We start from the raw sequence: 13,564 nt of genomic DNA, 5'->3' as shown, positions 1-13,564 counted from the left end.
CTCAGCCCAAGACATTAGACACAGCACACGAGTGGCTCTTCTGTTTTACATTAACTTTACATACATTTCAGTTTGAGCTTTTCATAACTGTTTGCACCCCTAATCATTTGCTTTGCTCATTTTCATTGTGCGTCATATTCAGTGACTTGTGTTGGAATTTGAACAAATTTTCAGGCAAATAAGAACTATATATAATGTAATGATAAGAAATGTATTTTGAGACTATGAAATGTGTGCATATACTTGCTACTTATTTATTTATATTTCTTATCATTTTATGTGATTCACACAATATTCATAATTTAATGAAAGTCGTTTTAAATATTGCTTCAATTGAATTTATGGGATTTGTCTCAAAATTAAGCTGTAGAGAACTCAGATGAGGCAATGAGAAGAAGGTTTTGAACTCGACCCTGGGTTAGCCAAACATTTTTGGAGTAAACAAACAAGCAAAAAAACTAAATGAGAATTTACAATTAGAACCAAAATGACATGTTTCAATCATCCATCACAGCCTATAGGAAGATCTTTTGCGCCTGCCAAACCACTCATAGTTGTGAGTGTAAAAATGCATTTTTTATTTGCACCTCTGAGGCTCTCACATACATTTCTGCCTCTAAATGTAGTGGTTTAGTCAGCAGCTAAACTCTTGTTGTTTATGACCTGGCTGATTGTCTGACTGTGTCCATTGGATGTCATTTAAGTGACATTGATGTTTCCGGATCTCAGCAGTTACAACGTGTGGGAACACAATACAAAAAAAAAAAAAAAAGGATCCAGAGCATTTAAAAAACTTTTTGTTATCTTTAAAGAGCTTGGGATTTAGGAAATTGTGCTTATTTGCCCTTTTGCTGAGAGATAGAGAGAGATCAATATTACTCGGTAAACTGAACATGAAGCTACAGCAGCAATCAGACAGTTTCCTTAACATTAGCTTCAAACACGTACGGACATTTACTGTCCCTAACAGTTCCACCTCATCGTCACTCCAAGAACATAAATTACCTCAACTTTCTTTACACCATTGTTTTCTCTTGTTTGTATTATTTTCTGTGACTTAGCAGCCAACTGCAAATTTGACAACCTGCTTCCTCTTCAGACCCCCACACACATGCCCAGTTTTCAGGTGTTGCATAGATAGAGGATTATCTATCTATTGCTGATGTGGAGCTAAAACGCAGATCATTTCATTTAAAGTGACGTTTTCAAACGAAAACTCATCAGTATGGATGTAGCTTAAATCAATCCATGTAAAACCCAAAACCATCCAATATAATTCCCCTAATAACACAACACGTTGTTTTGCGATTTTAATTTCGAACGGATTAGACAAATAAAACATAAAGCTTCCAGACTTTAAGGTAAGTTGATCAGGTCCAGGCTTAAGCTTCATATTTAGATGCCAGTGGAATCGATCTGATGTCTGACCTCTCAGCAAAAAGCACATCTGTTTTGAGACCATCAGACAGGCTCACACCAACAGAGAGGTCCAGGCTGCTGCAGCCACATCCAGATACAATCCAGCAGGTCTGAGTCATCACGCTTACATCTGGAGTTATTTTATCTGGAGTGTGTGCTGTGAAATATAGAGCAATTGAGTATCACCTGGCTAAGTGAGAATGGCCTTTGTGTGTCACATTCACTGTGACTGATGGTGATAGCTGGCATGATAAGAGCGGTGCTGTAGTGACTGCAGCTCTGCTCCTCTCTGGCTTTTATCTACATGTTAAACTTTTCATGAATAAGTCAGGAACAGTGAGGATTCATGTTTCCTGTAAACCAGGTCATTTAAACTGTTGATGAAGATATTTTAACAAACAAAGCTTCTGTTAGCTGATAGAAAATCCCAGTCACAAGCCTGCATGTTGCAGAAGCTAGATTTTCTAGTAGAACTTTACTCGGTTTTCTTTTTCCAGTGGACCAGGTGCTTTAAGATGGCGGCCTCTTGCTATGTACATAATCTACACTCTGGACAGAATCCACAGTGCAACAGACACAGTGTTTCGCTGGGACCAAATAGCAAGCGACCGGCTCCCTTCAAGCACCTGGTTCCTTGTCATGGGTTTAATCCTTGTGTTCTGCTCGATGTGATTACGCCAGCAAGTGTCAAAAGAATCACACATCAACGTTACACAAGCACTTTTCCTGCTTCATGCTCAGGAACCTCTTCATGCTACATACTTAACCGCTTCAGGCATCGTATGAAACTGTCCAGCCTCTGCCTCTAAGCCCTGTGCATCCTCCTCTCTTCTTCCTCCTCATTATCTAAATCCTTCACATCCTCTGCAATCTCTTTAACATCTGTAGCCTCTTCCTCACTGCCTGAAACTTCCTCTTCATCCTCTGCAAACTGTTGATTCACAACCTGCAGTATGTGTCTCGTGAAACCTCTTTCTTCTCTGTGGCTGCCGCGATTAAGTTCTCTTTTCCACGTCCCTTAACCCCTGGAGAAGTCTCACCTCACTTAACTTATTAAATCATGCTAATTACACACTAAACTAGCCTGCGCCTTATCTTGGGACTGTTAGACTTCCCTGGGTTCGTCTCCGGGTCAGAGGGTGAGAGGAGGATCAAAACAATGACTGCCCAGGCGATCGCACTCGTTTGGAGGCACGATAATTGTTGTAAAGCAAATGGTTAAACCACACCGCCGATGCTGGTTCGTTGGCCACGATGAAAATAAATGACCATAATTACACTCAACTGCAAACATCTGTGTGCAGGAGAGGGAAGAGAGCGGGAGAGAGAGAGCGAGGGGGAGAAAGCACAACTCCATTAGCGTAATGCGCAGTGAAATTTCACTCACAGTGCAGAAAGTCGTTAAGTGCTCTCCATCTGTCTTTCTGAGTCGAGGAAGATTTCAGTACATTTATTATTGAAAAAAATCCTGGGCCTACCATTATCAAACTCAACTTGCGAGAGCACCTTTCTGACTTTTACTCAGTCACGGCTCATTGAAATAGCTCGGACCATATGGGCAGTTAAAACGTGTGGACTTCAAGGGACTGACATCCGAGCCCTGTTATCCCACTGTAGTGTTTAAACCGAGCAGATGCTGTGAAGTCAAGTCTCTGATTTATGCTGCAGTTTTCTGTTTTTCCTGAGATCTATTCATTTGAAAATTTCAAATAATTCCTCCTAAATTGCGTTCATGCCAGTTATTCTACCTGAATGACACTGCATACTTAACTTAATACAAATACAGATCTTTGAAATCTGCTGTCCTTGAATCAGTCCATACAGGACAATCTGCTGTCAAGCGCTTCATCTATATAAAGAATCTATAATATTTTATCTGTTTAGCAGCTGCAGAAAAAACATGCTATGTGGTCTCTGGAAAAACCTGGCCAGTCCTACAGTGCATCTGCCCAATCAGCCCGTGTGAGTCCGCTGTCTTTCAGCGGCTGCCAGGCAGCATCCTGCCAAATGCACCAATGTTGCTATGCAGTGTACAAAGAGGAGTTTATCCACCTTCCAGTTGCATCCTTCAACTTATTAACATTCAGCAGGGGGGCTTAAAGGTCTATGTGATGGATGGATGTCGTTGAGGGGTCTGACAACTGATTAATGCCTTAATTATCTCCAGCGAGGACCTGCCACTCCTCCCAGAGCTGAAAGAGTGAGCTGTGTGTGGCCTGACGAGTAACGCCGTGTTCGGGGCTCGCCCACTGCTATCTGCTCTACCAGGGTCACATTCATTTTCTTCCCAAAGAAAAATTTGCCGTTTTTGTGCTGAAAAGGTGTTTTACAGTGATGAGACAGTGCTGCAAGGTGTTGTGGGAGCTTTGCCACTGCAGTGAGTAATACAGACAACTTGTCATCCGAATGTCCTCATCTTTCCGAGTCAGAATCAGAGAAAGTTTGTTGATGTCCGCATTGGGTATTGCTATATTTGAAAGAAATCGTACAGTAAACGTACAGTAAATTAGTAAAAACTAGTATAAAATTGTCATAATAATGAATAAAAAGATAAGTGAATAGAAACATTTGCCGAAAGGGGAGGATGCCATTATGCCATTATGCAAAACAGATCAGTAAAACAACCATAATTTAGTTTAAGTAAACTGAATGTAAAGTGTAATGAGTGCTAACAGTGAATTAGCAGTAGTTTAACATCATTATGCTGATGGCGATGTGGCGTTCTACATGCAGCGGGTCCAGCTCCGCTCCTGGACTGAGCCGGCCTTATGAATCACTCTGTTGAATCTGTTGGTGTCAGACACCCTCAGGCAATACTTTTTTGTGCCGTTCCTTTTACAACGTACATAAATGGCAATACTTGTCATTTTGTGTATGGAAATTAAACCATATTTAGTATCTAAATTACTTATATATATATATATTTAAAACTACTACTGGTATCTGGTTTTAATTGCTGGATTCCAAAACATCAAAATTACAATTGATCTTTAACATAATGTGTGTTCAGCACAAGGACCAAGCGTAGACTGGCATTTTGGGGAAATCATCATTTTGGCTTGTTATGCTTCAGGCATTGGTCTCCCAGTGAAGTGTGGTTAAATGAGACTGAGAGTCTTTATTGCCAGCAGAAGGTGTAAATGGGCATTCCTTGTTAGGACAGAAAGTTAAAGACAAAGTCACTTCAATAGCACTTGATGGCTGCAGAATGCCATCATGTGCACATTCACCACTCAGAGAATTCAGGAGAGAATTGTAGATGCTTGCAAAAACACACACACACACACTACATTACATAAATAGAAGACATACAGCCATGTACATTTATACCGACTTCAAAGTTAAGTGTTGCTCTTGACAGCTCTGTGCAAATAGCCTATTCAGGAAGAGCTACACTTTCTTTAAAAATAATCTTTTCAAAACATGTATATCTCCAGATGGTATGGAGGCTGAGATTCTGCTTTACCAGGGTACTTCAGAGAAGAGTTGTCTTGTATTTCATCAAGAGCAAATTAGATGTCTTTTGTATGCATGGTAACAGGTGCTGATACAGTGTGTGTATTGTGTGTGTTTTTTTTTGCAGGTGTGTGACTGGTGCAAACATATTCGCCACACTAAGGAGTACCTGGACTTTGGTGCTGGTGAGCGGAGGCTGCAGTTCTGCAGTGCCAAATGCCTGAACCAATATAAGATGGACATTTTCTACAAGGAGACGCAGGCGGCACTGCCTGGTGCACTGTGTAACCCAGGACATGGGCCTGGTGGGGAGGGTAAGCTTGAGTGCAGTGGAGGGGTACAGCTGCTCACTCCAGAATCCTGGGGAACACCATTAACAGACCTGCGACGTAAAGCTCCCTCACCAAGCACCAATTCTGGCTTTGCCCCTTGTACTTCTTCTGCCACATCCCCCTCAGACACTGCTGCTCTCCACTCACCGTCCTCCTCCTCCTCAGCCAAGATCCCCACACCCAGACCCCATGAGAGCCCCACACTCCCCCCTCTACCTGTTCCCACTTTGCACCCACCAGTTGGAGTTCCCTCTGGTAGCCCTCCAATGATAATGACACCCCGGGGGCCTATGCCCCTGCCTCTGTTCATGGAGCATCAAATGATGCACCAGCTACGTCCTTCGTTTCTTCGCCCCTCTGCCCACCCAGCAGGGCCCCATAGCCCACTTTCAAACCCTATGATCCCTGGTATTGGTCCTCCACTTCCTCCGAGGACCTTTGGTCCAGCATCAAGCCCCATGCACAGGCCCATGCTATCTCCACATGTCCATCCCTCAGCCAATCCTAATCATGGCATGATGCCTCCCTATCCTGGTCTCCAAATGCCAGGCATGCCCCCTTTTAACATGATGCCCAATGGACATATACCCATGCCCCAAATGATGAATTTTGGCATGCCATCATTGTCCCCATTGGTTCCTCCACCAACTCTCTTAGTCCCTTATCCTGTTATTGTACCCCTCCCAGTCCCAATACCTATTCCAATCCCAATTCCCATGAACCCCAAAACGTACAGGGACCCACCCGAGAGCAATGTCTCTGTGCACAGTGCTCCAGAGTCGTCAGAAGCTTCAGTTTCTGGGCCCCACTCTCCAAGTTCCTCTGGCAGTGACCGAGGGGAGCAGAAAATAGAGCCAGCTAGTGCAGAGCATCTTTCTCCTGTACTTTCAGAGAGAAGTAGAATGGCATTAGTGGACTTGACTGTGAAGGCAGAGGAAAATTCAGGCAACCATTGTCTAACCAGCAGTCCCAGACTTATGGATGGTGTTATTGATCTAACTGTGGGCCAGAGGTCATGCCAACAGCAGGTAATTCAGAGGATGCTACCTGAGGTCCGGGTCAAAATAGAAGCAGAGGCAGAATCACAATCTCCACCCGCTGCTGGGCTGGGGAGGGAAGGGAAGGGCAGTCGTGATGGTGGGGAAGGGGGTCTCTCACAGGGTCTCCTCAGTGCTCCACTGCTGGAAGGAGCCACACACACAAACACACTGGAATCATCAGAGCCACCATCCCACAACAATAGCCTTTCTTGCAATGGTGATCCTCCAGTGAGCCAGCTAAATCCCTCCATCTCCATCTCCAGCCTCACCCCACCACCCTTACCCAGCACAGCACGGACCCAGCCCCAACCACTGACCCAAACCCAAACTAACCCTGGTACCCCATGTAATGTCATAGTCAATGGCACAGGATGGCATCCACTTCTCATCCCTACCTTTGACTCTTTTCCTGACCTAAAAAGAGACAGGGTTGCAGGGGAAGGGGAGGAAGAGGATCAGCCAGCCAATGGAGAGCTGGAGTGTGAGGCACTGAAAGAGAACAATTGCTCTGTTGGAGACTGGGAGCCAGGGAAGCGGCGCTCAGCACAAGACGAGATGGTAAACTCAGTAGAGGGAAAGCCAGACCCTGACTCCAACTTGGAGGAGGGCGAGCATGCATATGCCCTGCCACTGCTGTCTGCCGGAGGCTGTGTGGTCATCCAGCCTGTGCCAAAGCCCGGCACTGACAAGACGGCCATCCTGTCCTGTTCCATCAGTGCACCTTTATCAGCAGCCGGGAGCCCCGACCTGGAACCGCCAATGAAGAGGAGGTGCCTGCGAATCCGCAATCAAAACAAATGAGGTGGGTTCAGTGCTCCCGCACTTGCACACACTATACATTTTGTATATGTACACTGCACAAATATAAAGTCACGCAGAATTACTAGAAATATTTTTTAATTCCTTAATTATTATTCAATAAATAATAATGCATTCCCCTCAAGCTTTAACTCCACAGGGAAAGGTGTACAGATGAGGTGCCCTGCACTCATATGGGCTGATGCGGAACAGCCTCTTAAAGGGTTGAAGAACCGGGTGGGAACATGATATGAAGCCCATTTGTGAAATGAGAAATGATATAGCAGGGATTTCTTGGATTTCCCCAGATGTCCTATGCAAGTACAATTGAACGTACCTAAATTGAAATTGAAATTTAAGACTACAAATATTTTTTTTACATAAAAATATGGCTTATACAGCTGTTTCTTTAGCTGTGTGTTACTTTAACTTAGTGGAATCCTTATGCGAGCTTCAGAAATGGCACGTCTTTCATGTAAGAGGATATATTCAACACATTAATGACACATTTAATGATGCATTGAAGTTGTTAATTAAATAAAATTGTATTAAAGAGCAATTGAAGACCAATTCAAGTTGAGGTAACATGAGGCGAGGACTCTGAATTAGACTAATTAATCATATCAAAAGAGGGGAAATTGTGAGTTCTGTTAAAAGCGTCCTTGCGGCTGAGATGAACGGATGAATGGGCTCTAACCTTCAGACGCACAATTCCTGATCACTGATACCAGAGAAGGCAAAATCTATTTTCTCTATTTCACCTTTGCTACTTGCCTGCAGTATAACAAGACATTTATTATGAAATATCTAAAACATTATGTAAGATGTATGCCACCCGAGAAGTAGACGCTCAATATTTCATTCTTTATGTACCCAAAGTGTCGTAAGGCCGATACTGATGCATGTCCAAAGAAAATAAAGGAAGGATTATAAAGCACTTCTGAAAATCGCCTTTTTATTCAGTTTAATGGTTTAAACCCCTGTTGGCCTGAAGTGAACACCTTCTATCTCGCCTTTAAATTTAAAGCTAGGGCTGCCTGCTTCAATTCATGCATCGACTTTGGGGTTGTGTGTGAATGTGTGTGTGTGTGTGTGTGTGTGTGTGTGTGTTTGTGTGTGTTGGGGGGAAATTTGCTCACCCACTGACTCAGTCTAAATCTCCTCCCACTCTGTTTCACAGATGGATGCTCTGAGGGATGCAGTGCCATCAATGACACTCACTTGTCCAACCCCACCTCCAAATCCCACCCCTCCCCACTACACCGCTGCACACACACACAAACACTCACACACACTCACACACACTTTGTTCTCGTCCTCACCCATCGTCCAGTCTACCAGCACCACAAATCGCCTTCAAAACGACTGATGAGAGTCCAACCAAACATGTTGATGTGTATCATAGCAGAGCGGACAGGACTTCTTTTGTCTGTGGGACAAAGACTCTAATGGACTGAACTAACAGATTTGATGTCGTGGCCAGCAGGATCGTTTCACCTTCTGAACTGCAGCCTGTGTGTCCCTTGCAACAGGAGGACTTCACCCTGCTGCTTCTCTACTCATTTGGATTCTCTCCCAGCCCACACTGTCCCTTATACCTTATACACCCTCCCCTAGAAAAGCAAGTGCTCTGTTACACACTATAGTGTACGATATTCAGAGCCACTGTTGGGAAGCTGGTGAGGGAGCCTGGAGAGAGATGTCCATCCTTCTACGATAGGCTCCTGTTTAGGTCTGACCTGATGCCACACCACAGTTAATATCTCAACTCCAGCAAGTATTGTTGATTTACCTCACACAAACTGCCACTAAGGGTAAGTCAAATTTCAGAAAGTCAAGACTGTAGAGCCACAGAGTTGAAAAAGATCTATCCAATAATCTTCTCAGCCTGGACTTGTCCACAACCGTTAAATAAGCCTACTTTCCCCCTTGACATCAAGTGTTTGGGGGGAATTCTGCTGGGTGGGAAAAAGACCGATAAAAGTTAATGCAATGTAACTGAAGGACAATATGAAGAGCTTTTCTGAGGCTAGAAAAATGTCCTTGGCCATTAAATCATCAATTGTGTTGAGCGTTATTCCAACTGAATCAGCAAACTGGAGGATAGAATATTAACCTTCACCAGCAAATGATACCATGTTCCTGTGGCATCTACTTGTTCGCTCATAGAAATCACCAAATTTAAATATATATTATTTTACACGAATGAGGCAGAGTTGTCATGATAATCATTCGTACTATTTACATTTTCTCATCCTCTGGAAAACAGCTTGTGTACTTGAACGTGAGTGAGTAACAGTAATGTGGGCCCCTGCTGTCGGGGAACATTTCAGTGCTCACTGCTCACCCATAAGAAGTGGGATGGCAGGGCAATGTGGAAACTCTGCCAACCTGCAATAGGTACTTGCTACCACAGGCTAGTACTTAATCTTTTCTATAATACATTACCAGTGATGTTCCTGTCATGGGTTAGTTTGAGACTGACTGCACTGAATTTAGAGGGGGCAATGGAAAGCCTGCTCTTTCATGAATAATTCCTTTGGGATATGTGAAGGAAAAGAAGCTGAAATAACACTAGAGAAAATATTTCCACATTAAACACACTGAAGACAGATTCTTTTTTTTTAATATATAATTTAGGAAATCTACACATTGATGCTTGCTTGTCCACTGAACCGACCCCGCCAAATTAAACTTCTTCTCTTGCCAGGTCTTATTTGTTTTGAGCCAAACCTTAAGGCGGTGCTGTCCTCGATTCAGTGCTGAGCTCTATGTGCAGCTCTAGGGGCATGTCAGGTAAAAGCATCACAAACTGTAACTGTCATTAAACCAGATTGATGTGATCCAGTTACTCTGTGGCTTAAGCCTGTGAGCCGAGACCCCATCACACAAAGCCAGCCATTTAATTGACACTCCTATGGAGGAGGTGCATTTTACTAATGCAATACTTGGTGTTATCTTAAGCCAAAGGCCTGGTGTGTTGAAACAAAAATATGTCGCTTAGTTTTCATTAAGATTTCAACCGGAAAAAAATTGACCAGATAATTTATGGTTGCCAATTTAACAAGCACTTATTTTTAAAATGACAAAAAAGGAATATCGAGGAGAACACAAGTGAATGTCAGAAGCAGTATTACCCTTTGTTATTTCCTGCAAGTAAGGTTTTGGACTAAAAAGATGTAAGAGTTGAAAGAATCTAAATCATACGTTACATTGGTATAACCTTGTCCTTTCTCACCTTATAATGAGACACTGATGAGTCATTCTTTGTCCGAATGAGGCCCAACATTTACACACACACATGCACGTAATAGGAATACACGCACACAATGCACATAGTAAATTAGGCTTTGTGTGTGTATATGTGTGTGGCAGGTGCAAGCAGAAAGCCCAGTTGAGATTACAGCGTGTTGACTCAGAATAAGGAGTGTGCAACTCTATCTGTTGCCTGTTAGTCAGGCATTTAGGCTTAGCTCGCCACTTGCCAAGGCCTAGCTTTGGTGTCACTTTAAACATTTTCACGTCATCGCTCAAAGCAAAAGCAGTGAATATGTTCTTTTTTTTAAACAGAAGTCTTTTGTCTTATTTTTTCCTGATCATAAGTAGAAACACTCCTTTTTGTAGTTATTTTACTGATTTCCATATCCATCTAATTTTTAAAGACTCGAAATTGAGCAAATGCACCCCTGTTGCCAAATGGCAATTTCTCTATCAAACCTCATCTGTGATCTTGCAAGTGAAAGCACAAAAACCAGGGATGATGTAACTCAGAAAGCTGACACTGTAGCCTCAAGTGTCTGTGCTGCAGAACAAATACATACTGTAACAATACTAAACCAACACCACCGCCACGACTTTGGAGACCACTAGCCGCCCAGCGCACCCCACACTATTCTAACCAGAAACCAAAAAAGGTCTCTCATAATTTAACTACTAACATTAGTCATGTTGTATTTATTATTAATATGCTTTTTGTACAGTTTATTTCTAAAAAAAAACAATATGTGTGTTACTTTTTAAAAGACTATTAGTCCCTCCAGGTTGCGAAAAACAATAGTAGCTACATCCCAACACACAACACCACCACTGGTACAGATGTGTCCTTTCTCTAATGGGTAGAAAGAGTACAGTTTCCTGTGTGTTAGTGTTCGGGCGTGCCCATTACTCTGCGCCATGGCAGTTAAAAAAGAAAGGTTGAAAACTCTCATCTTGGTCGTCCCATCTGTTCGGTGAGGAGAAAAAAGTTTTCACAAAATAATCTTTGTCCTGCTTCTTCGTAGCTCAGAGCCGGCGGCCTGCGGACATTTTCAAAAAAGACAGAAGACCGACTGTAACATTTTTGTCCTGTTCGGTGGCTGAGATGAATGATGGTCATGTGGTTAGATTGCCATAAAATGGACTGAGCCCGCTGATGTTAATTAGAGCATGAACCCTTTCCAACTCGGCCACTCCATTAGCTTTTCTCTAGCACCACCCTCAGGACAAAATGTCAACTGTACAGATCCAATAGCCCAAAGTAATTGTTTAGATTTCACTTTAAGGAAGAGTTCAACATTTTCAGACATGCACACATTTGCTTTATGGAGAAAATTTGATGAAAATCTTGATACTACTCTTATATCTGTATGTTGAATATGAAGCTAGAGCCAGCAGCTGGTTCCTTGAGTTTAGAATAAAGACTGGTTGAAAAAGAAATAGCCTGGACCTTTCCTAAGCTTGAAAGTAAATACCAGCATCTCTAAAAGTCTTTATGTTAAGCTAAGCTAGCTGGCTAATGGCTGTAGTTTCATAAATGTAATTCCCAAAATGTGAAAGTACAGTGTTCCTTCAAATTTGGAACCAGGACAAATGCAAGTTGATATGTTGACCTTTCCTCTGCTTCCGTCATCAGGCCAAATTTGCAATTTTAGTCTATTTTATACTACTGGCTGCTCTCCCAGTCTTTCTCTAAGTGGGTTAAAAAAGGTTTAGGGGCTTGATTTGAAACAGGAACTATCAGAAATCCATTCTATCTGTTCTCCTCCCTTGCTCGACACCTTTACACACACATACAGACAAACACAGATAGAACCACATGCGCAATATGTCTGGTCCTAATGTGCACCATGTTGTGAAGCGTTATAAAAGGCACGATGTCCATGTCGGAGAAGATACTGAAGATAGGAAACCATGACATTCGCATGGAAATCATGGACCAGTGAATCAGTCTTTTGAGATGATGAACTGACTCCTGACAAACATCCAGCATTCCTTTTTTGATGATAGACTACAGGCCCCGGTCAGCAGCCTGAATTATGCAATGACAACTAACTCCAAACCTAATAGAGGCGAGTGGTCCACAGACACAATAAAACATGACTGGACTTCATGTTACTGTTCAAAAACAACAGAGAAGTTGCCTTAACTCTTGCTTGTATAATCTCCACAGTTAAGACAATGATGCTTGCTTGTAAAGAAGACTCTCCCTTCTTTGTACAAAACGAAATATACCAGAAACAAACAACTTTGTTATCTTGCTTGTGTCAATGTATAGATGATCAGCTTTTTCTGTAACTTGTATGGACTGTCACATTTTTGCTAAGACGAATCCTTCCTCAGAGCTTTCTCGTTCCTAAAAACATCCGATCTGTTCGACGTTTTAACTTGTGGTGGACTGTCAATCTTTTTGTGTACATTTTATAATATTATTTATTGTTGACAAGATTTTTGCATTCGCAAATAATAACATGAAGACGGTTTGACCTGAGCATTATGTCTCAACGTAAAGGCCTGGTGATCAGTGAAATGATTTTTTTTTATTATGGAAATGGAGAAAACGGGGTCTTCTGGAGGCGATGATCTTCTGTCTTTTTATTATGACATTGTAACATGTACAGAACAGGTGGCCAAAATTGCTTTGGAAAATGATCTTTTTTTGTGTTGTAACAGTATTTGTTTTATCCAGTGAATTGCTCATGAAGACAAATAAATAAGAGGAACACACAACTCGGTTTCACATGGGTTATATCTGTGCAAATACATTTCACTCTACGTGTTCAAGAAACCTCTACATGTACAGTCAGACAGAACATTATGATAAGATATGTCAAACTAAAAATATTCTTTTTGCACTGGTTATTGGGAGATTTAAATTTGATTCATGATTTTAACCCCACCATTACCAACCTGCCAGACTGACAACCGTGACAAATCCCAATCAATAAGTTGCCTGTGAGTTTCAAAGGCGTCACATTTCAATAATAAATATCCTCAATACAAACACAGAGACAAATATAAAGGACATTATTCTGTAAATGCTGACACGATTGGGCAAATTGCACACTTTGAAACAGTATAAACTGTTGTCTACAGTGGTCCATATTTGTTTATTTTATACTATCTTGTGAAATTTTATGGAAAAAAAACATTAAAAAAGGCTCTTAAAACACCATGACAGAAAACCCACCAGTCAAATGTGCCCTAGTAAAAGGTTGTTAATAATTAAAACACAAGAAATTAAGTGTTTAAACACATTTTTTT

General features: G+C 42.0%; 1 protein-coding gene across 1 annotated transcript in view; it reads left to right on the top strand.

Annotated features, from left to right (window-relative positions):
• sobpa (sine oculis binding protein homolog (Drosophila) a) overlaps nucleotides 1-13,019 on the top strand; it is a 42,515-nt gene extending 29,496 nt beyond the window's left edge. Inside the window, exons 8-9 of the mRNA XM_062398149.1 lie at nucleotides 5,003-7,049; nucleotides 8,226-13,019. Of these exons, the coding sequence (XP_062254133.1) occupies nucleotides 5,003-7,048 (2,046 nt within the window). The 3' untranslated portion in view covers nucleotide 7,049; nucleotides 8,226-13,019. The remainder of the gene's footprint in view (nucleotides 1-5,002; nucleotides 7,050-8,225) is intronic.
• Nucleotides 13,020-13,564: the final 545 nt, after the last annotated feature.

Source organism: Platichthys flesus, chromosome 10 (assembly GCF_949316205.1).
Source record: "Platichthys flesus chromosome 10, fPlaFle2.1, whole genome shotgun sequence".
NCBI classification, from domain to species: Eukaryota; Metazoa; Chordata; class Actinopteri; order Pleuronectiformes; family Pleuronectidae; genus Platichthys; species Platichthys flesus.
Note: the sequence above shows the minus strand (reverse complement) of the source record. Positions and strands in the feature narration are given on the sequence as shown.